Source organism: Salvelinus namaycush, chromosome 37 (genome assembly GCF_016432855.1).
Source record: "Salvelinus namaycush isolate Seneca chromosome 37, SaNama_1.0, whole genome shotgun sequence".
NCBI classification, from domain to species: domain Eukaryota; kingdom Metazoa; phylum Chordata; class Actinopteri; order Salmoniformes; family Salmonidae; genus Salvelinus; species Salvelinus namaycush.
This window is the reverse complement of record NC_052343.1, coordinates 15308595-15329644: the sequence shown is the minus strand read 5'-3', so window position 1 is coordinate 15329644 and position 21050 is coordinate 15308595. Positions and strand designations below refer to the sequence as shown.

Sequence of the window (21050 nt, the reverse complement as noted above, 5' to 3'; positions counted from 1 at the left end):
GCAATGCAGAAAAACTTGTAACACTTTTAAATATGATTTTCACACTAACTTTTATTTTATTTTTTATACCTCCTCATTTATGGCTAAATTGGAAATGCATTATTATGACTCTTCAAAACGACTTGTGGTCTTACCAACACCACCAGCCTAGTAAGAAGCAAGATATACACCGAGGCACAAAGTTGGCTCACAGTGGTAAAAGGGGACTTTGCAAACCCACACTATTACTGTTGGCTAGGGGGCAGTAGTGAATGGGTTTTACCATAGGTTTGATACTCAAACCACTTCAACCACCACTCCTGTCAAAACAGATTTGCATTTGGCTCATATGATCAGTGTAAAAGCAATATGGTTGAAATAAAGCATACCGGTAATTAGAGGTACTTCAATATCTGTCAATAAGGGGGTTAAATTCTATGTTAGCACAACTTCAGAACAGCACTACTTCATTTTAGGATTATGTTTTACCAATCTATGATGTAACAGTTGCATACAGCTTTCTATATCCAAATTGCAACGCTTGTGTTTTATTAAGTCTGTCAAACATGGCCTCTTTCAGTCCACACTGGAAAGAAGGGCTGATTTCCATAATCTTTGTCATTATGAAAGTTAAACGATATTATCTCAAGCGCTCTAACTTCCTGTTGCTGCCACACAATGTCAAACTTACAGTAGTCTTTAGACACCAATATCAAAAATTGTCACCAAAGCAAAATATGACCATTTAAAAACACAAAAAATATTTTCGCTACAATAGTATGATTCAAATGTACTATATGAAAAATTGTATTTGACAACTCCCAGCCAGTCACACAAGACATGCACAAGAACATTTTGCATAGCAAATGGACTACATTGTTCAGAACCTGTTGCTTTTCAAATCATGCAACCAGTTTCAGGGTGTTGCGGAACCAAACAGCTTCTCTTCTTAAATATATTCTCAGTTATTTATATACAAAGACATAGACCACCTTTAATTTAAAAAAATACAACTTAATAGTAATAACTACTTTGTTACATAAAAATATGTTACTATAATCTGGCTATGGCCCTTGCTGTGGCAAGACAGGTGCAGCAGGTGGGAGGGGTTAGAGGTATCAATCACAGTGGCTAGGATTACCTGACTAAAACGGACACTAAAGCTCCAAGGCCTTAGGATAGTAGTAACAGTTACAATACATACTATGGCAAAATTTTTGCTATGCATTCGTCTACTTGGTTTTGGCCTTGCCGTTTCCCAATTACTCAATGATAAAACATACAACTCCAATTTATGTCATTGAAATGTATTGAGGGCTTTTGCCCCCTCTTTCTTTTTCATGTCAACAATGCCAATTCTCTTGATGGAAGGCAGACACTTTGTGAATAGTACACATTTAAAAACAAACAGTCCCTAGTTGCTTCAAATGGAATGTGTAGAAGAGGGTAGGTCTAAGATCTAAGGGGGAGCTAGCAGGATAGCAGGCACACAGGGGTGGTACATAGCAAAAGGTCCTCGGCTTAAACTTACAGAGAAGCTCCATGGTATAGAAGCAGGCTGGCAGAATGACAACAGCTGCCATGTTGGGACATATATAAAAAAATAATACACAAATGTTTGTCACATACACCAGATAGGTGCAGTGAAATGTGTTATTTTATGTGTTGTTTTTATAAACAAAGAGAGTTGGATAATGGACTCTAAGGACTACTTGATTCAATATGAGTACAATATCCTTAGACGATTGATTTAGTTATTTTTTTGATTCGGAATCATCAAGACGATTCGAGTTGACGTCAGTTAAGTGAGAAAGGTCAATTTAGCTGGGTCTTGAACACAGATAGTGATAATCTTACAGACGAATATGCCGTCCAGACACTAAAATGGCCCCGTAAGTGCCAACTTGTCCTGAGGGACTGAGAAAGTCACCTCTCCAAAAAAACACTTTCTTCTCTTTGTCCGTTGAAAGACTGAACTATATCTGAACTATAGCTAGCAAGGTCCGCCATTGAATTACCTTTACCAAACTTAAATCAAATAGAAACACTTAATAACATGTCAATTGGCCCCTATTGGTTGAACAGTCTCTGGTTGGGTTGATGTAATCCATAAATACCCCAGATCTACTGTATGTTCTTGCAGTAGAATGATGGCAAACATAGCTGATATTCCAGCCTCCCCATACTGGCGTTGGAATGATGGAACACCGACAGACAAAGCCGAAATACCAGTCGGGAAAGTCCTGTCTTATAGAATGCATATTGTATGGTTTTCAAGACGGCATTTTCAAGTGTAACTGACCTCATGCGTGATCCCTGCGTTTATGCATTATCCGAAGTGCATTTGTTTACATGCAGATAAGACTCGTACAAGCTAATGCCGATATTTTCTTTTTTTCTCTTAAGCATCACAAGTGCGTTTTCGATAAATGCCTGGATGTAGCGGAAAGAACCTTGAAAAAAACTTGCTCCAACCACTGACATGTCAGTCCTGTCCTCCAACCTTCCCTACCACCACATCACCTCACAAAAAGCATGTGGAGAGGTCCCCATTAGACCAGGTGCCTCCAACTCTGGTCCTGGAGAGCATGTAGAATTCTATTCAAGCCCAGCACTAACACACACGATTCAAATAATCAAGGTCCAGATTGAAGACTGTGATTAGCTGATTATTTGACAGGTGTATTAGTACTATGGTGGATCAAAAGCCTGCTCCCCAGTTTCTCTCCAGGACCAGTCAGAGAACCCTGCACTAGACTGTCCAAAACCTCCCACCTGACCTCTTAGTCGCATATCCTGTGGTTGGGTCAATCACCAAGGAGGAGGAAGCAAAGCAGGGCTCAACCCCACCTGTTCCACTTCAGCCCGGGTTGTTCCAAGCCCCTTCCCTCCTCACTCCTCAGTATCCACTCCAGGCGGGGGGGGGGGGGGATCACTTGAGGCGGTCGGAGCGGAAGGAGTCTTCCACGGCGGGGTCAGTCAGCATGAGGTCCCCATCCAGCATGCCCAGCCCCTCAAGGACCAGGTGGTCCATCCTGAGGGGGTCGTCCAGGGCAAAGGAGTCCATCTCAAACCCTGGCACGTGGGACAGGGCGCTGGCGATCTCCTTGGAGAGGCCCAATGAACTGTCTCCTGGTGAAGAAAGAAAAGAGAGCTAGTAATACATAATAAATGTTCCATTTAGATGTTAATGTTCCAATGGGTGGCCCTAGCAGGAACCGAATCCACAACCCTTGACATTGTAAGTGCCATACTCTACCCACTGAGCCACTCAGGATTAGTGTTAGTTGTAGTTATATACTTGGAAAGCATTCCTCTCCTACAGGCGAGTAATAGCCGAAGTGGTAGCCCAAATCTCACCTGTGAGGATGATGTTAGGGACGTTGTGGCATCCCTCTCCCCCAAAGTTCTGGTTGTTAAGGTGCTGCCTATCCCCTGAATCGTGGAGCTCCAGGAAGCCTTGGTTGGGGTAGTAGGATTCCTCCTGGCCCTTTCCACCACTCCCACAGCCCAAGCCACCATGGTTGAACAACAGGCTGTCTCCCGGAGTCTCCATGTTAAACTGAGACGGGAACAAAACACCAAACGGGAACTCAGGCAGACAAATACAGTACAACAGAACTCAGCAATGAAAGCAGAGGTGCAGTAGTCAATATAAATATGAGCCAGAGAGAAATAAAGTGTCTGCAGAAATGCTATACCTGCTGGTTCTGTCTGGAGGCGATCTGCAGGCCCAGGTAGGGATCATCCAACAGAGAGTTTAACAGTAATGTGTCCTACAACACAAAACACAGGTACTTTAGTGTAAAGACAGAACAACACGTCATACCAAGTTATGTTGAGTAACATCACCTACAATATGTATTGTAGTAGTGAAGTGGGGCTTCATTGATGCAACATCCTGCAGGCCAATTTCACTGTGGTGCCAATGTCACAACCCCCCAGCCACAAAGATAGTCTGCTCTCTGGACTGCTATTAATAGAGCCATTCAACAACAGAGCCCAGGATCCATTTCACCTCACTTGGGCATGACAGCTTCCCCTCTCAAGTTTCACACACCACATTCTGCAGCTAAATAAACCTGTGCGCATGTTCAATGACATCATCTGTCAGAAGGATGTTGCGAAACAATCTCCAGTGGCAAGTTATGGAGCCAAGATGAGACTTGAGTGAGCATTGGAAATGTATTGAGAAGCTATACAGGTCCAGGAAATGTGAACCATCAAGGAAATTATTGAGCCACAGTTATAACAATATGGCCTCCTGAATAGCCCAAGATCTGTTTAATAAATACAGTACCAGTCAAAAGTTTTTTAGAATACCTACTCATTCATGGGATTTCAAATTTTTTACTATTTTCTGCAGTGAACACAAAACTATGATATAAGAAATATGAAATCATGTAGTAACCCAAAAAAGTGTTAAATCAAAATATATTTTAGATTTGAGATTCTTCAAAGTAGCCAACCTTTGCCTTGATGACAGCTTTGTATTCTCTCAAACAGCTAGCTTCATGAGGTTTTCCTGGAATGCTTTTCCAACAGTCTGGAAGGAGTTCCCACATACAGTTGAAGTTGGAAGTTTACCTACACTTAAGTTGGAGTCATTAAAACTCATTTTTCAACCACTCCACAGATATCTTGTTAACAAACTATAGTTTTGGCAAGTCGGTTAGGACATCTACTTTGTGCATGACAAGTCATTTTTCCAACAATTGCTTACAGACAGATTATTTCACTGTATCACAATTCCAGTGGGTCAGAAGTTTACATACACTAAGTTGAATGTGCCTTTAAACAGCTTGGGAAATTCCAGAAAATTATGTCATGGCTTTAGGAGCTTCTGATAGGCTAATTGACATCATTTGAGTCAATTGGAGGTGTACCTGTGGATGTATTTCAAGGCCTACCTTCAAACTCAGTGCCTCTTTGCTTGACATCATGGGAAAATCAAATGAAATCAGCCAAGACCGCAGAAAAAGAATTGTAGACCTCCACAAGTCTGGTTCATCCTTGGGAGCAATTTCCAAATGCCTGAAGGTATCACGTTCATCTGGACAAACAATAGTACGCAAGTATAAACACCATGGGACAGCACAGCCGTCATACCGCTCAGGAAGGAGACGTGTTCTGTCTCCTAGAGATGAACGTACTTTGGTGTGAAAAGTGCAAATCAATCCCAGAACAACAGCAAAGGACCTTGTGAAGATGCTGGAGGAAACAGGTACAAAAGTATCTATTCCACAGTCAAACGAGTTCTATAATCGACATAACCTGAAAGGCTGCTCAGCAAGGAAGAAGCCACTGCTCCAAAACCACCATAAAAAGCCAGACTACGGTTTGCAACTGCACATGGGGACAAAGATCGTACATTTTGGAGAAATGTCCTCTGGTCTGATGAAACAAAAATAGAACTGTTTGGCCATAATGACCATCATTATTGTTTGGAGGAAAAAGGGGAAGGCTTGCAAGCCAAATAACACCATCCCAACTGTGAAGCACGGGTGTGGCAGCATCAAGTTGTGTGGGTGCTTTGCTACAGGAGGGACTGGTGCACTTCACAAAATAGATGCCATCATGAGGAATGAAAATTATGTGGATTTATTGAAGCAACATCTCAAGACATCAGTCAGGAAGTTAAAGCTTGGTCGCAAATGGGTCTTCAAAATGGACAACGACCCCAAGCATACTTCCAAAGTTGTGGCAAAATGGCTTAAGGACAACAAAGTCAAGGTATTGGAGTGGCCATCACAAAGCCCTGACCTCAATCCTATAGAACATTTGTTGGCAGAACTGAAAAAGCATGTGCGAGCAAGGAGGCCTACAAACTGACTCAGTTACACCAGCTCTGTCAGAAGGAATGGGCCAAAATTCACCCAACTTATTGTGGGAAGCTTGTGGAAGGCTACTCAAAACGTTTGACCCAAGTTAAACAATTTAAAGGCAACGCTACCAAATACTAATTGAGTGTATGTAAACTTCTGACCCACTGGGAATGTGATGAAGGAAATAAAAGCTGAAATAAAATCATTCTCTCTACTATTATTCAGACATTTCACATTCTTAAAATAAAGTGTTGATCTTAACTGACCTAAGACAGGGATTTTTTTCTGGATTAAATGTCAGGAATTGTGAAAAACTGAGTTTAAATGTATTTGGCTGAGGTGTATGTAAACTTCCGACTTCAACTGTGTGCTGAGCACTTGTTGGCTCCTTTTCCTTCATTCTGCGGTCCAACTCATTCCAAACCATTTCAATTGGGTGATTGTGGAGGCCAGATCATCTGGTGCAGCTCTCCATCTCTCTCCTTTGTGGTGAAATATTCCTTACACAGCCTGGAGGTGTGTTTTGGGTCACTGTACTGTTGAAAAACAAATGATAGTCCCACTAAGCCTGAGCTGACAAGGTAAAAATCTGTCTTTCTGGCCCTGAGCAAGGCAGCTGACCCACTGTTCCGTGGGCACAGAAGACATGGATGTCGATTATGGCAGCCCCCCGCACCTCTCTGATTCAGAGGGGTTGGGTTAAATGCGGAAGACATTTCGGTTAGAATGCATTCAGTTTTACAACTGACTAGATATCCCCATTTCCCTAAGTGCAAACCAGATGGGATGGCATATTGCTGCAGAATGCTGTGGTAGCCATGCTGGTTAAGTGTGCCTTGAATTCTAAAATCACTGACAGTGTCACCAGCAAAGCACCCCCACACCTCCTCCTCCATGCTTCACTGTGGGAACCACACATGCAGAGATCATCTGTTCACCTACTCTGTGTCTCACAAAGACACAGTGGTTGGAACCAGAAATCTCAAATTTGGACTCATCAGACCGAAGTACAGATTTCCACCGGTCTATTGTCCATTGCTCGTGTTTCTTGGCCCAAGCAAGTCTCTTCTTATTGGTATCCTCTGCAGCAGAGGTAACTCTGGGTCTTCCTTTCCTGTGGCGGTCCTCATGAGAGCCAGTTTCATCATAACGCTTGATGGTTTTTGCGACTGCACTTGAAAACTTTCAAATTTCTTGAAATGTACCATATTGACTGACCTTTATGTCTTAAAGTAATGATGGACTGTCGTTTCTCCTTGCTTATTTGCTGTTCTTGTCATAATATGGACTTGGTCTTTTACCAAATAGGGCTATCTTCTGTATACCACCCCTACCTTGTCACAACACAACTGATTGGCTCAAATGCATTAAGAAAAGAAATTCCACAAATTGAAATGCATTCATGAATCTGGTTGAGAGAATGTCAAGATTGTACAAAGCTGTCATCAAGGCAAAGGGTGCCTACCTTGAAGAATCTTAAATATATTTTGATTTGTTTACAATTTCTTTGGTTACTACATGATTCCATGTGTCATTTCATAATTTTGATGTCTTCATTATTATTCTACAATGTAGAAAATAGTAAAAATGAAGAAAAACCCCAAACTTTTGACTGGTACTGTATATCCCATGACAGCAGAGTAATGTGTCATGTGTAAAGAGATAAAGATATTATACTATTTGATACTTGAGGATGTCACACACTAAGAGGCTGAACAGTGACCAATTTGCATGGCCAAATGTATAAATAAATCAGCTGATTATACAATACAAAATAGTGAACTAATTCTAGTTAGATGACAGAGTGAACTCTTAAAATATGTCCTGGTGTGCCCAGAAGCCATCAGGCTGACACTGGTTATGGTCTTCATAATAGATGTGCAGATGATTACATCATCCGGATCATTCTAGTTGACCTCAGTTTCTATCACAACCAACGATTACAACATTGCACTTGCTTTAAAACCATGCGTTTACAAAGACATCAAACCACGCTGGCTGTCATGCCCCTCTGCCTCAGAGAGGTGAGGTAGGTTAACCGTGACGGACCGATAGGAGGAGGACAGAGGAAATTGTGGCTTTATTCGGCCAATTGGCGGGAGTGTGTTGTATGGGCTGGCACTGACTCCACTCACGTTGTAGAGGCCCAGGTCTGTGGCCAGAGAGTGGCTGATGTGCTGCAGCTGGGGAAGACTTCCCTGCTGCCTTTGCTGCTCCATCTGCTGCTGTTGGTCTTGCTGGTCCTGTTGTTGTTGCTGCTGCTGTTGCTGAGTCGACTGCGGGTCTTGCGTCTGCAGGCACTGGGAGTTCTGGCCCTGCTCACCCTGCTTCTCAATTTTGACTGACACCCTATGTTGCATCTGCTGGTTCTGGACATTGCGCAGGTTCTGCAGGTGCAGCTGCTGGAGGGCCTGCTGAGACTGGGCACGTTGCTGCTGGTGCAGCTGGTATTGCAAATGCAGCTGATGGTGTTGAAGCTGCTGTTGTTGATGTTGTTGTTGTAGTATCACGGACGGCTGGGAGAGCTGTTGTCCTGCCTGAGAGGCCTGCTGGGATGCTGGAGGACCTGGCTGATGAAGCTGCTGCTGGGGTTGGCTGAAGGGGTAGGGAGGGAGCCTCTGGTCCATGGGCAGTTTGCTGGTGTCCAGAGGGACGCCCTGGGAGGAGATAAACACATTGATTGGAAATGGAATACAAACTCAATTGGCATGCAGGTCAGCCAATGTTATGGTGCCATGTAGGCTTGAGCAGGATACAGTATAAACTATATACTGGGGTATTTTTGAAATACCCATGACATGATTTTCAATACGTCAAAACAATTGAGCTAGTTTTCATAAATTTGAATATTTGTTATTTTTAAATAAATACCTAGTCAACTTGTGCACTAGATAAAACAGCATTAGCTACCCTTGCACGCTGACGAAAAGGGAAGTTTACTTAAAAACTAGCAGTATTTCAATCTTCTCGATTCATCATAATTAGAAGCACAGCGCCATCTCCCATCCCTGGATTGAGGTACGTTTTCCGAGCCATATCTCGCGCCGGCTCCGTGGTGTCCACATTCTGGCATAGCACAGTTCCAACCAGAGAGAGAAGTAATTAACGTCTAGTCAGGTTCTTTTGGCTAACTAAGTGGCTAGCTTGCAAGATCAATCTTCTTGGCTACAGCAGAAACAAATCCCCACCTGGATCATGATCCCTGACGTCTACTATTTGTTTTGTGTGCAGCACAGGAACAGCATGAAGGTATGAACATCTGGATACCGCCCAACCCCAGGGCAGTGCTTATTCTGGCCTGTGATTAAATCATGGTAAAAGGAGAACGTAGGTAGACATTACCTGTGTTATGGAGGACAAGTTAGGAGAGATGGTGGGGGAGAACTGTTTGGAGTGGTGCCGGCGAGACTCCCCTCCCATGGGTAGGATCAGAGGGGAGAGCTGAGCTCGTCTCCGTGGCGACGTGCTGAGAGGCGACTGCCCCTGGCTAGTTAGCAATGGCGAATAAGAGGAGCACGAGCCGGACCCTCCCACCCCGCTACTGTAACTAGGGTTACTGGCTGTGGTCTGGAGGGACTGGCCACTCAGGGAGGAGTTGCTGAGGGAGGAGTGCAGGGATTGGTTGCTCAGGGAAGACTGAAGGGAGGGGGAGGAGCTAAGGGAGGACTGCAGGGAAGGGTTGCTAAGCGACGAGTGCAAGGAGGTGGAGCTGAGGGAGTTGGGGAAGGAGTGGCTGCTGAGAGATGATTGGATGTTGGGGTTGCTTAGCGAGGACTGCAAGGAGGGGTTACTGAGAGTGTCCTGAAGAGATGCCAGGAGACCTGTTCAAATAAACAAGACGGATAAACAGATCTGAATATATAGCTACATAAAATAAAACACGCATTTTGAGTCCTGGTGTGAAAAGTTGTGGTAATGAGTACATAATACACTGGACAAAAATATAAACGCAACATGTAAAGTGTTGGTCCAGTGTTTCATGAGCTGAAATAAAAGATCACAGAAATGTTCCATATGCACAAAAAGCTTATGTCTCTCAAACTTTGCGAACAAATTTGTTTGCCATTGAAAAGGAGTGGGACAAAAATTGTATAGGCCACGATCAACAGCCTGATCAACTCTATGCGAAGGAGATGTGGGAAATGGTGGTCACACCGGATACTGACTGGGTTCTGTTCCACGCCCCTACCGTTTTTTAAGGTACTGTATCTGTGAGGAACAGATGCATATCTGTATTCCCAGTCATGTGAAATCCATTGATAGGAATTTATTTCAATTGACTGGTTTCCTTATATGAACTGTAAACTAAAATCTTTGAAATTGTTGCATATTGCGTTTATATTTTTGTTCCGTGTAGAAGACCACAAACATCAAAATTCAATGAAAATGTATTGCAACATTTCATTGTTTTAACATTTACTTTGACAAATTGCAAACACAGTTTGTCTCTTGGCGATCATATCAGGAGGTATAACGCTAGCTCAGTCCCCTGAAGAGGCCCTGAGCTACAGGGTGCATCTCAAGAGTCAAACTAGGTTTCCTTTCATTGTCTCCTATCCTTAAATTTGCACCAGCAAATATCTGGTAAGCATTCACCATACTGTTATCACCTGTTTCCGTCAGTGACGAAAAGACAAGACGAGAAGAGCAAGCCACCTCAGACTATTGACATGAACCCTAGGCCTTGCCTCTAGACTGAAGTTAACATTTCCTGTGTGTGGTCGGCCAAATCACCTCAACACAGCTAAGGTCAGTAGGGCCATATAAAATCTGTTTAATTTCTTGCCTGATTCCGGTTAGTTTTATTTACCCAAATTCCGTAGAGTTTTTCCAGGTCCCCGTTTTCCCCGGGTTTTTTTCAGGCTTTCACTCTCAAAATGACACTTGAATTGAAAAACAACTAAATTGTTTTTTTTAGTCCACAACAATGCTTAAACCACATAAGGAGACCACTTTTGAGGTCTGGAAATTTTTGAGTGTAGTTACCCTTTATATCCAGCGCACACCTAGCAAGAGGCTGTTCAGCTGTGTTTTTGTTATGATAGAGTTTGCAAACAAACACCCACTGGATTGATGCAAATAATCATATCATTCTGCCAGGTAGGCATAGGCTTTGCAGTTAACATTTAATTTAGAAGGTTTTTGGGAAAGCCTTTCCATCTACCAGAAGACTGTTTTCATTAGCATCAACGCTAACAGCTACACAAAGTGGTAACTGCATGCACCGCACGTACACAGATGGGGGAATTCTCGTTGCCTCTTCAGAAAGTTGCAGGAAATACAAATCACTGATGCATTTTGGTTATGTCTTATGATAAACCTGGGCAAATTAATTAATTTTCACTACATTTCATTGATTCCCTACTAAGTTCAATACATTATTTTTTTTACATTGTTGAATTCCATTTTATTGTCTAGATTATCTGATTCTGTCCACGTTCTCTGCATCAGGGATTTTTTAGGGCCCTAGAACAGCTACTTTTTCCGAATGCACAGCCCTGCACTTAACCTCTAGTTTCACTTTCTAAATAAATCTTACATGCACCCACCTAAATGAATATCGGCCTGTCTCCCTCTTGCACCAACACCCACTAGCTTCCTCCGTTTGATTCACAACTTAAACATTTTAACTTGTGTGACAGAAAGGGTTGTATTGTTCCTAGCATGCCTGCATGAGCGCACACACTAACATACACGCAAGAGAGAGGTGCTGAAGATCAACATGGCATACAATAAATAGCACACACACTCTTCAGCCTCTGTCCCGCAGCCCCTCCCTGTACCTGGCGAGTGGCGGAAGGCGTTGCTGGCATTAATACCCAGCTGGGTGAGGGTGGAGGCCAGGTTGCCCGTGCTGCTGCCCCCACTCATGGACGAAGGGTAGCCCGGCTCGTCTGGGTCCAGCGGGGTGGGCAGCGGCGACGGGAAGTGCAGGCTGGAGAGGTCGGGCAGGGAGCCCCCCGTGTTCAGGGCTGAGGGGGCATGGGGGGTGCTGGACTGCTGGTCCGGGGAGGGGAAGATACTGGAGGAGGAGATGGAGAAACTATTTAGAAAAACCACAGTGGTGTCTCACATTCGGCAAGAATTAGACACTGGGGTGCGTGTGATTTCCAGACAGACAGGGTGACCTCAGCGTCCCAGAACTAAACTGACTCACACCCAACATCAGCCTCCAGACACACGCAGCGAGAAAGAGAAAACGACAGAGAGAAAAAGAACAGAAGAATAGACCGAGGGGAGAAAGCGAACGAGGGAATAAATTACAGAGAGAACAAGGGGGAAAAAAGACATGGGAGATAAAGAGCAAGTGAATGAGAGAGGGAAAAAGAAAGTCCACTACACACACATTCCAATCTAAACCCCAGCTATGAGAGAAAGATAAAAGAATGTGCAACAGAAAGGCTACGGGGGAGTGTAACGTCATGTCAACCAACCCTCTGCATCCCTGGTTACACTGACTGCTAGTCATGACCAAGAAGAGGAGGATAGACAGAGGCTGAAAACGGAGGAAGATATTTCAAATGGCTGTTTCAATGGAGAACAAATGGAGATTGAGCGGAGGCTTTTACAGCAACAGATAGTGTTCAACAGAAAATCAGCCATGGATTAATTTGTCATACCTGAGGGCACACGCTAGCCATAGTACAATACTGTGTCTCCTATCAGACTCCCCTCCATATATTGCTGCTTCACATTAAATTAAACAAATTACATTAAATGTAAGCAACAACGACAAATTACATTAGGTCTACATTAATGCACAACATCGCAGGTTTTTATAACCATGTGTCTCCACTGAAACAAATTACTGTAGATAATTAATTGTGTGCAAACTTCTAGAGCCAAAGACATTTTCACATAAGTTATTCTCTCCTGTGAGAAAAGCTGTAGAAATGACTTGGATGTGTTTTAGAAGGATTGACTTACTTGATACCAGGAACTTCACAGGACTTGGGTCGAGAAGACAGCAGGGGAAACTTCTTGGTGTCCCAGGGCTTGAGCAGTTTGCCCTGATCCAGAACGTTCTCCTCAATGGGGGGAACTGGGTACGGAAACACTGTGGGTGACAAACAACATGATTGAGGAAATCAATTCACTGTCTCCTGGTCACAAGGATTTCTTTCCATTGTCAAGATTATTTGTGGTGTGTTTAAAGTAGGACCGAATTGTTAGTGTACAGCGAGTGGGACTTTTAGACTCACTTCTTCTCCCCTCTCCATCACTCTGACCTAGAGGAGCACAGAGAGATACAAGTCAGAGCACTGGGGCAAACTGGGAATGGGCTTAAGGCACAATCACACTAAAGCAATTATAACAATATGGTCACTTAGCAGACACTTATCTAAGTGGCAAACCCTCAACTCCCACTCCGATTTCTTAACTAAAAATATATGCTCTTGGTTTAGTCTTTAGTGAGTCCTCACCAGTGAGTCTGCCCTGAGGGGTGAGTGTGTGTCCAGCACTGAAGGGGTCTCCTGCAGGGGGGTTCATCACACTGGTGTGGAGGGCAGAGTCTGAGTTGGTCCTGCATAGAGAAAAGGCATCAGGAGAGGAGAAAGACATATCCAGGGGGTCTCTTTCCATTGTCACATCAACCACAAACACATTCTCCAAACAGGAAACAACTACTCAAGTCAATCCATGACTCATTAGAAAAGTCCTCCGGTAACCACATCATGACAATCACCACTTGACTTTTACTTCTACTCAGCCACAAACTAAGTCGATCCATGATATATTGGAACTCAGTCTTAAATATCAATTCATTCAATATAAAAAGGTTCAACACATAAAAAATACAAGCTCTTGGAAGATCTTTGAACGGCCATATCTCGCACTGGCACAATCGTCTGTTCATGTCTGCCCCAGGATAGTAAGTTGATGCCCTATGTTGAGGGGGAGAAGAGAAGATAGATGGAGAGGGTGGGATTCACCTGTTGAGTGCCATGGTGGGGAGGCGAAATAACTGGCTTTTGTCTCCTGGGAAGTTGCCCGAACAGTTCCTTTCGTGATCAACAACAAAAATGGCCATTATTCTCCAGAGAAGGATAATACATTTTTAAAAATGTAAAGAGAAGGCTTGGGACGAACAGCGAGCATAGGAGATGCAGAGACAGAGGGAGGAAGAGAGGGAGATTGACATTCTACAGAACACATGGCCCATCCAATAGATACTTTTCACTCATGTAGGTGGATACAGAGAATATTGAGTGAATTGAGTGCATTTGTGGGTGTGTGTTACTGCATGCTCATGTGCACGAATGTATGCATTCACAAGAGTGAGCTTGCGCTCATGCGTGTGTGTGCTCATGTGCTTCTGTAAGACTGGCTATTATGAGGTATTAAGAGGTTCTTAAATTCTCTGCTAAAACGGGGTCTCGCAGCGATCGGTTCACGTCAGTAGAACTTACGAGGCTGTTTATCAGTGTTTCCAGACCCCAGTGCTGATCTGGAAAGAATTGGACAGACTTGTGCCAACTCCACCACAAACAAACATCAGGAGCAGCACCCTCCATTCAACCGGTTTAATGGAGGCCATTCCCCAAAGCGCAGCATCCTTCATTTTATTCATGTGTCAACTCAAATTTATATGTCATCTCAACATGCCTTTATTTTTTGCAGAGATTAAGATAAGTGGAACTGTTGGGAGGTGTGTAAGAGTCATAATTTCATGTCAAAGCCAGTTTCCCTTTCTCAAAGAGTATGTCCTTTTCCATTTAGCAGAGAAAGAAAGAAAAGAAAAGAAAGAAGAGGACTGGCAAGAAGGGAAAAAGGTGGGAGTTTCTTTCCAAAACTTGAAGAAAAAAGAGTAAGTGTATTCAGATGCCAGAAAAAAGGGAGGAAAGTGGAGAAAATAAAACTAAAAGTTCTGAAAAGCAACTGAATTCGAGGCTATGAAGGAAAGCTAAAATCAGGCGTCTTGTTAGTCAGTCCCAATTGCGTTAGTATGCATTGTTACCTTAAGACCAAGCTATAATGCTGCAGAGAAAAACAACTAAGCACAATACATAAAAAATTAACAGGCTTTCCCGGGGATACCCATGTCTCTGCAGATTGGGGTCCACTCCAGAACATTACCTTCTCCAATTGGTGTCCGGAGGTGGGGACAGATAGGCTGAGTTGTATGGAGAGCTGTCCACCTGAGGAGCACACAAGTCAAGGCAACAACTAAATCTACTCTTCTCATCCACATTTAGGGATTTACAACCAGGGATTTGGTCAGCACAACATAGAAAATGACAAAATAATATATTATCAAAGCAGTCCTTTGCATAAGTAGAGCAAAACTCTGGATTAGCTCCAAGATTGTGCTTTGTGGAATACCCCCCAGACTCTGGTCTCAGAAGTATTGTGAAGAATACTTACTCTCCTGTAGGGGCGCACTGGGGAGATGAAGCGCCTGTCCCTCTGGACCCGCTCTACCAGGCCGTGGTGCCGTGTGGAGCGGCTGGAGTCCAGGTTAGAGTGGAACAAACCCTAAGAGAGGGGGAAAGATGAGGGAAACAAGTAGGAGAACAGAGAAACAGAAAGGGAGAGAAGATAAAGAGGGGTGCAAGAGAAGAGGGAGAGACACCATGGTGTTTAAAACCTGTTGAGGATAGAGGGCGCTATTTACACTTTGGGGGAAAATCGTGCCCAATTTAAACGGCCTCGTACTCAATTCTTGCTCGTACAATATGCATATTATTATTACTATTGGATAGAAAACTCTCTAGTTTCTAAAACCGTTTGAATTATATCTGTGAGTAAAACAGAACTCATTTTGCAGCAAACCTCCTGACAGGAAGTGGAAAATCTGAAATCGATGCTCTGTTCTAGGGCCTGCCTATAAATGTGCTTGATATTTATTAGTATACATGCACTTCATACGCCTTCCACTAGATGTCAACAGGCAGTGAGAGAAGAAATGGAGTGTATAACATGATCTGAGGTCGAATAAAAGCTCTTGGCATGACGTGACCCCAATTTCCTGTTTTCTGGAACGCGCGAGAAGGGACCTGGTATTGCCTTCTGTAAAGCTGTCGTTATAGACGACTAATATCTCCGGCTTTGATTTTATTTGATACATGTGACAATATCATCGTAAAGTATGTTTTTTCAATATAGTTTTATTAGATTATAGAATTTTTTCCGGGACGTTAGGCGTGTTGCTTTGTCTGCGTTTGTTCAGGAAGGAGAGCTTCGCGCCACTTTGCTAGCTTTCCGTGCTAATTGACTGGAGAAGAGGACATTCTAAATCCAAACAACGATTGTTCTGGACAAAGGACCCCTTGTACAACATTCTGATGGAAGATCATCAAAAGTAGGACCCATTTTATGATGCTATTTCATATATCTGTCGAACATGTGAACTAGTAGTTTGCGCCCAGATTTTGGGCACGCTCTCGCCATAACGTAAACTGCATGTCGTAATGAAGTTATTTTTAGAATTCTAACACGGCGATTGCATTAAGAACTAGTGTATCTATCATTTCCTATACAACATGTATTTTTTAGTAATGTTTATGAATAGTTATTTGGTCAGAATATGTGTGTCAGAAAAAGTGTCAGAAAAATATCCGGACGTTGTGGGAAAAAGATGCTACGTTAGCACAATGTATAACCACTGATTTCAGCTCTAAATATGCACATTTTCGAACAAAACATAAGTGTATGTATAACCTGATGTTATAGGACTGTCATCTGATGAAGCTTATCAAGGTTAGTCAAAAATTATATATCTTTTGCTGGTTTTTTACGATCGCTAACTTTTGCTGCTGGGAAATGGCTTGTGTTTCTGGCTATTGTGGTAAGCTAATATAATGCTATATTGTGTTTTCGCTGTAAAACACTTAAGAAATCGGAAATATTGGCTGGAATCACAAGATGCTTGTCTTTCATTTGCTGTACACCATGCATTTTTCAGAAATGTTTTATGATGAGTATTTAGGTATTCCACGTTGGTCTCTATAATTACTCTGGCTGCTTCGGTGCTATTTCTGACGGTAGCTGTGATGGTAGCTGCAATGTAAAACTGATTTATACCTCAAATATGCACATTTTTCGAACAAAACATAGATTTATTGTATAACATGTTATAAGACTGTCATCTGATGAAGTTGTTTCTTGGTTAGTTTGGTTGGTTCTTGGTTAGTTAGGTTGGCTTTGTGCATGCTACCTGTGCTGTGAAAAATGTCTGTCCTTTTTTGTATTTGGTGGTGAGCTAACATAAATATATGTGGTGTTTTCGCTGTAAAACATTTTAAAAATCGGACATGTTGACTGGATTCACAAGATGTGTATCTTTCATTTGCTGTATTGGACTTGTTAATGTGTGAAGTTAAATATTTCTCAAAAATATTTTTTGAATTTCGCGCTCTGCCTTTTCAGTGGAATGTGGGAGGAGTTCCGCTAGCGGAACGCTGGGGCTAGACAGGTTAAATTGGTGTCAAGTGATTGTATGGATAGATTTTTAGGCTATATATTAATGTGGACCCACACACACACTGAGGATAAAAAAAAGGTGAGCCTCCCTCACCTGAAAGTCGCCTGGGTTCCTGCCGATCTGATTAACGTTGGGTAGGGAGCCCCCATAGTACGGGCCCTGGGTTCTAGCCAGACGCACTTTCTGAGCCTGGATCTGGAGAACAAAGAGGCAAATGGAGACTTTATGAATACCTAATGTCTTTTGTAAGACAAACTGCAATACTTGTGTCCTTGAAATATTTCACTGCTGGATTGCTGCATAGCCTACACAGAGACAGACGCCACATCAGTGGACTGAGATAATCAAATGGGTAACAAGATCATCAAGAGTTTGTTGTAGTGTGCTTTATCACCTGCAAAGCTGTGGTTGTCCTATGTCACAATAGAATGTTTGAAATGAGCTGGCCCGTTCTTTTAGTAAGACACTGTCTGGCCATTTTCATTAATGACACAGCCAAACATCTTGGTGTCTTTTCAGACCTTGTTCTTTTGAGTAAGAACTTGACATGTTATAATGTGCTGTCCTGCCTCTGACATCTTTCATGCAGTCTCTCAACCTTTAAAACAGAGGGCAGTGAGTTCATCATTGTAAAAGATATGGACAATCATTCACAGGGAAAACCACACGTATTGAGGAAAAGCTGTTAAATTATTATTTCTAAGAAAAATAAGAACTTTGAAAACAGTCACAAAGCAACAAAATCCCCCACCGGCATATTGGATATTGCTAATAACACCCAGGAGTTGACTAATACATTTCAAGTTGGACAAAACATTTCCAGCGAGGTGACAGTGAGAAAATACTGCTTTGTGTACCTCCCAAATGTGACTTTGGCAGTGTAACATATCATTATGAGAGCAGAAGAATTTGAGACAAAGTCTTCATATGACATGAGCTTAAATCTGCCCTTACAAAGTTCCCTTCTAAAATGGATTCATATGAACCACTACTGTTCCAGAATAGAGATAAGATAGACCGACTGTGTCATATTTTACAAACCAGACTGTGTCATATTTTACAAACCCACCTAAAAATGTCCAAAAGCCTTAAAGCTTGAATCCTTAATTGTGAAACTGGGATATTACAACAACAAATAAGTTAAAGAACACTTTTTTCCCACTCTGACATCATTGCACCAGCGATAGAACAGCAGAATATGTGCTACAATTTTTACTATGATGGGTGACGCTCCTCACCTTCACTTCGTCAACAAAACAAATGCAATAACAACAGCCATGGGGCGGAAGGTGAAGCTGTTTCCCCTACTGTGGATTCAACCCCCTCTCTTTTACATAGGCCTAGCCACAGTCTAATACGATTACAGTAGCTAGAGCTTTCAGTATTCATCACACTGATGACAATATGAATTCTTCACACATATACAGGCTGTACAACCAAACTGATGAATAAATACAATAAATGAATGGAAGTGGGAAAATCCATGGTAACATTTGCACAGACTCAGATTTACACCAAACAAAAAAACATTGATTTATAAGTTTAACAAACCATAGAACTCTATTCACAAGTACTACTTTTAACAATTTCCACTGAACATTTTACAAAAGCACATTTGCAGGAAGAACTGTGCAGATACAAAGTCTGGAAACAGAATAAAACTGAGTGAGAATTTACCAAAATTCTGTTATCAAACTTTGCACCTGCACAGTTTTTCCAGTAAATGTTTTTTATTTACTGAGTAAATTGTTCAAAGTAGTCATTGTGCATAGAATTGCATGGTTTGTTAAACTTTGAAATCAATGGTTTTTGTTTGACATACATTTTAAAGTGAAGTCTCAGCGTAATTCTGTACTACTTTACTGCATAGTTCGTGCCTGCTCACTCTCGTACACACACATCAGTTTCGCAGCATGCTCCGTCTCCATTTACCGGTAACTGCGCCCCTGCCTTGCTATTAGGCTGATTGGACCACCCTGACAAAAAGTATATTAGATGGGGAGGTTGTAAAGGACAAGACTCAACGGAATTCCCAGAAAGGGCAGTGGTTGAGATGGCAAAGGGGAATTACCGTGAATGAAGGAAGTGGGGTGTTATGAGCGGTTGGGATGAGCCAAGACTTGAGCCCTTGAATGTGCTGCCCAACAATGCAATTTATGAGAGGGTGAGTCTTTGGGCTCCCGAGTGGCGCAGCGGTCTAAGACACTGCATCACTACAGTCCCTGGTTCGAATCCAGGCTGCATCACATCCGGCCATGATTGGGAGTTCCATAGGACAGCGCACAATTGGCCCAGCGTCGTCCGGGTTTGGCTGGGGTAGGCCATCATTATAAATAAGAATTTGTTCTTAACTGACTTGCCTAGTTAAATAAAAGTTTTTTAAAAATTGAATCATGAATCAGCATGATTTGTCCTCTTCTTTCTACTCCTCCTTCTCAGTCTGCATCACATTCACCTCAAAATGTATAGGCTATTCGTAGAGGGGGGAAATTGTGGGCATTAAAATGTTTCTAAAAGATTGAATTTGCTAAAAAATATGTTAATAAATTCATTAATAACCAAATTAATAATTCGTATCCGTTTGAAAATCAGTTCAAGCTTATTTACTTCAAATTGAAAGATCCTTAGAATAAACTCTGGGGTGTATTCATTGTCTTGCAACGGAAACCCGTTTAATTAAGAAACCAAACGTACACAAACAGAGCAAACGATGAAAAACGGGGGGCGACCTACCGGAATTTGTCCAATAGAAACTCTCGTTTTCGTTGAAAAAAAGTTTGTTTGGAGTAAACGGCTAGTGTTGCTAAACGTTTTGCAACAGAATCGGCGTAATTAATACAGCCGTGGAGTTCCAAAAAACACACCATTTTGTGAATCTTAAACTCAGTGGAAAAATAATTGAGTTGGTTGCAGTATGCCAAGAGTTTGCAATCTGTTCTGCTGTGGTGGTTAACAGCAACCACTATGAACAACTTCACTTAATGCACAGTCTATTTGACAAACTAGCTCAGCACTGAAAAGCTAACGTTAAGCCAAAACATGGCTGGTAACTAACGTTATCAACCAATCACGCAGTTCAACAGTTCTTAGGTAGTTTGGTTTGTAAATGTGGGACAAACGAAAATATATTAAAAAGTTAATTATAACTACAATGTCTCGTTAACATTAACTCACTACGGGTAGTTAGCTAGCTAACGTTAAATAAGTAACGTAACGAACTAGTTAACGTTAGCTACTGAATTTGAAATACTATTTAGCCACAGGTGGCTAACTCGGGGCTAGCTAGATAGTTTATTTACGCTAACGTTAGTTAACTAGCTAGCTGGTTCGCATTCCACTTTTGACAAGTTAGATAAGATAGCAATCAACATCGTAGTTAGCTAGTTAACGTTAAGTAGGTGAAATAACTAGACATTCAAACTCCAACAGATGAGAGGCAAGTCGTGGATAACGTTCATTATTGGCTAGAGTTAGTTAGCTAACGTTATATTAGTTTATAATTTTCGTATTTTTTGTTGACAAGCCCCGGGCCTGTACTTACTCCAGCTTTCCTCTCCTGCCTCCCCCCTCCGACTTACCCTGGTAGAGGTGATGTCCATCATAACCTCCTGAAAAGCAGCAGTCTCTTCAGCCTGACGTTGGGTATGTAGAGCTATTTTCTCGCTAAATTTTCGGGGGTTCGATGCCCCAGACCCAGCACCCGAACTGGGTCCTGCTCCGGGTCCACAACCGCCTACATCCGTAGCAGACATCTTTGCCGAACGACTTCACGCAGTGGGATGATCTGACTTGGTCTTCACTAACGTTAGTTACCATAGCCA

General features: G+C 42.4%; 1 protein-coding gene across 1 annotated transcript; it reads right to left on the bottom strand.

Moving 5' to 3' along the window:
• Positions 1 to 31: 31 nt before the first annotated feature.
• LOC120030836 (CREB-regulated transcription coactivator 2-like) lies at positions 32 to 20991 on the bottom strand. Its single transcript, XM_038976312.1, has 14 exons — positions 20808 to 20991; positions 17323 to 17424; positions 15171 to 15281; positions 14883 to 14944; positions 13739 to 13807; positions 13229 to 13329; positions 13007 to 13033; positions 12732 to 12861; positions 11588 to 11826; positions 9147 to 9625; positions 7940 to 8461; positions 3681 to 3755; positions 3340 to 3541; positions 32 to 3111 (listed from the first exon to the last, which is right to left on the bottom strand). The coding sequence occupies exons 1-14, from the start codon at positions 20979 to 20981 to the stop codon at positions 2912 to 2914; spliced, it is 2493 nt and encodes an 830-aa protein (XP_038832240.1). The 5' UTR covers positions 20982 to 20991; the 3' UTR covers positions 32 to 2911.
• Between the last annotated feature and the right edge of the window lie 59 nt (positions 20992 to 21050).

Coding starts and splice junctions, on each gene's coding strand:
- LOC120030836 (XM_038976312.1), bottom strand. CDS start 20,981: ATGTCTGCTACGGATGTAGGCGGTTGTGGACCCGGAGCAGGACCCAGT. Junction 8,462..9,146: donor ACTTGTCCTCCATAACACAG/GTAATGTCTACC, acceptor ATCTCCTCCCAG/GGCGTCCCTCTGGACACCAG. Junction 3,756..7,939: donor CAGACCTGGGCCTCTACAAC/GTGAGTGGAGTC, acceptor TTTGTGTTGTAG/GACACATTACTGTTAAACTC.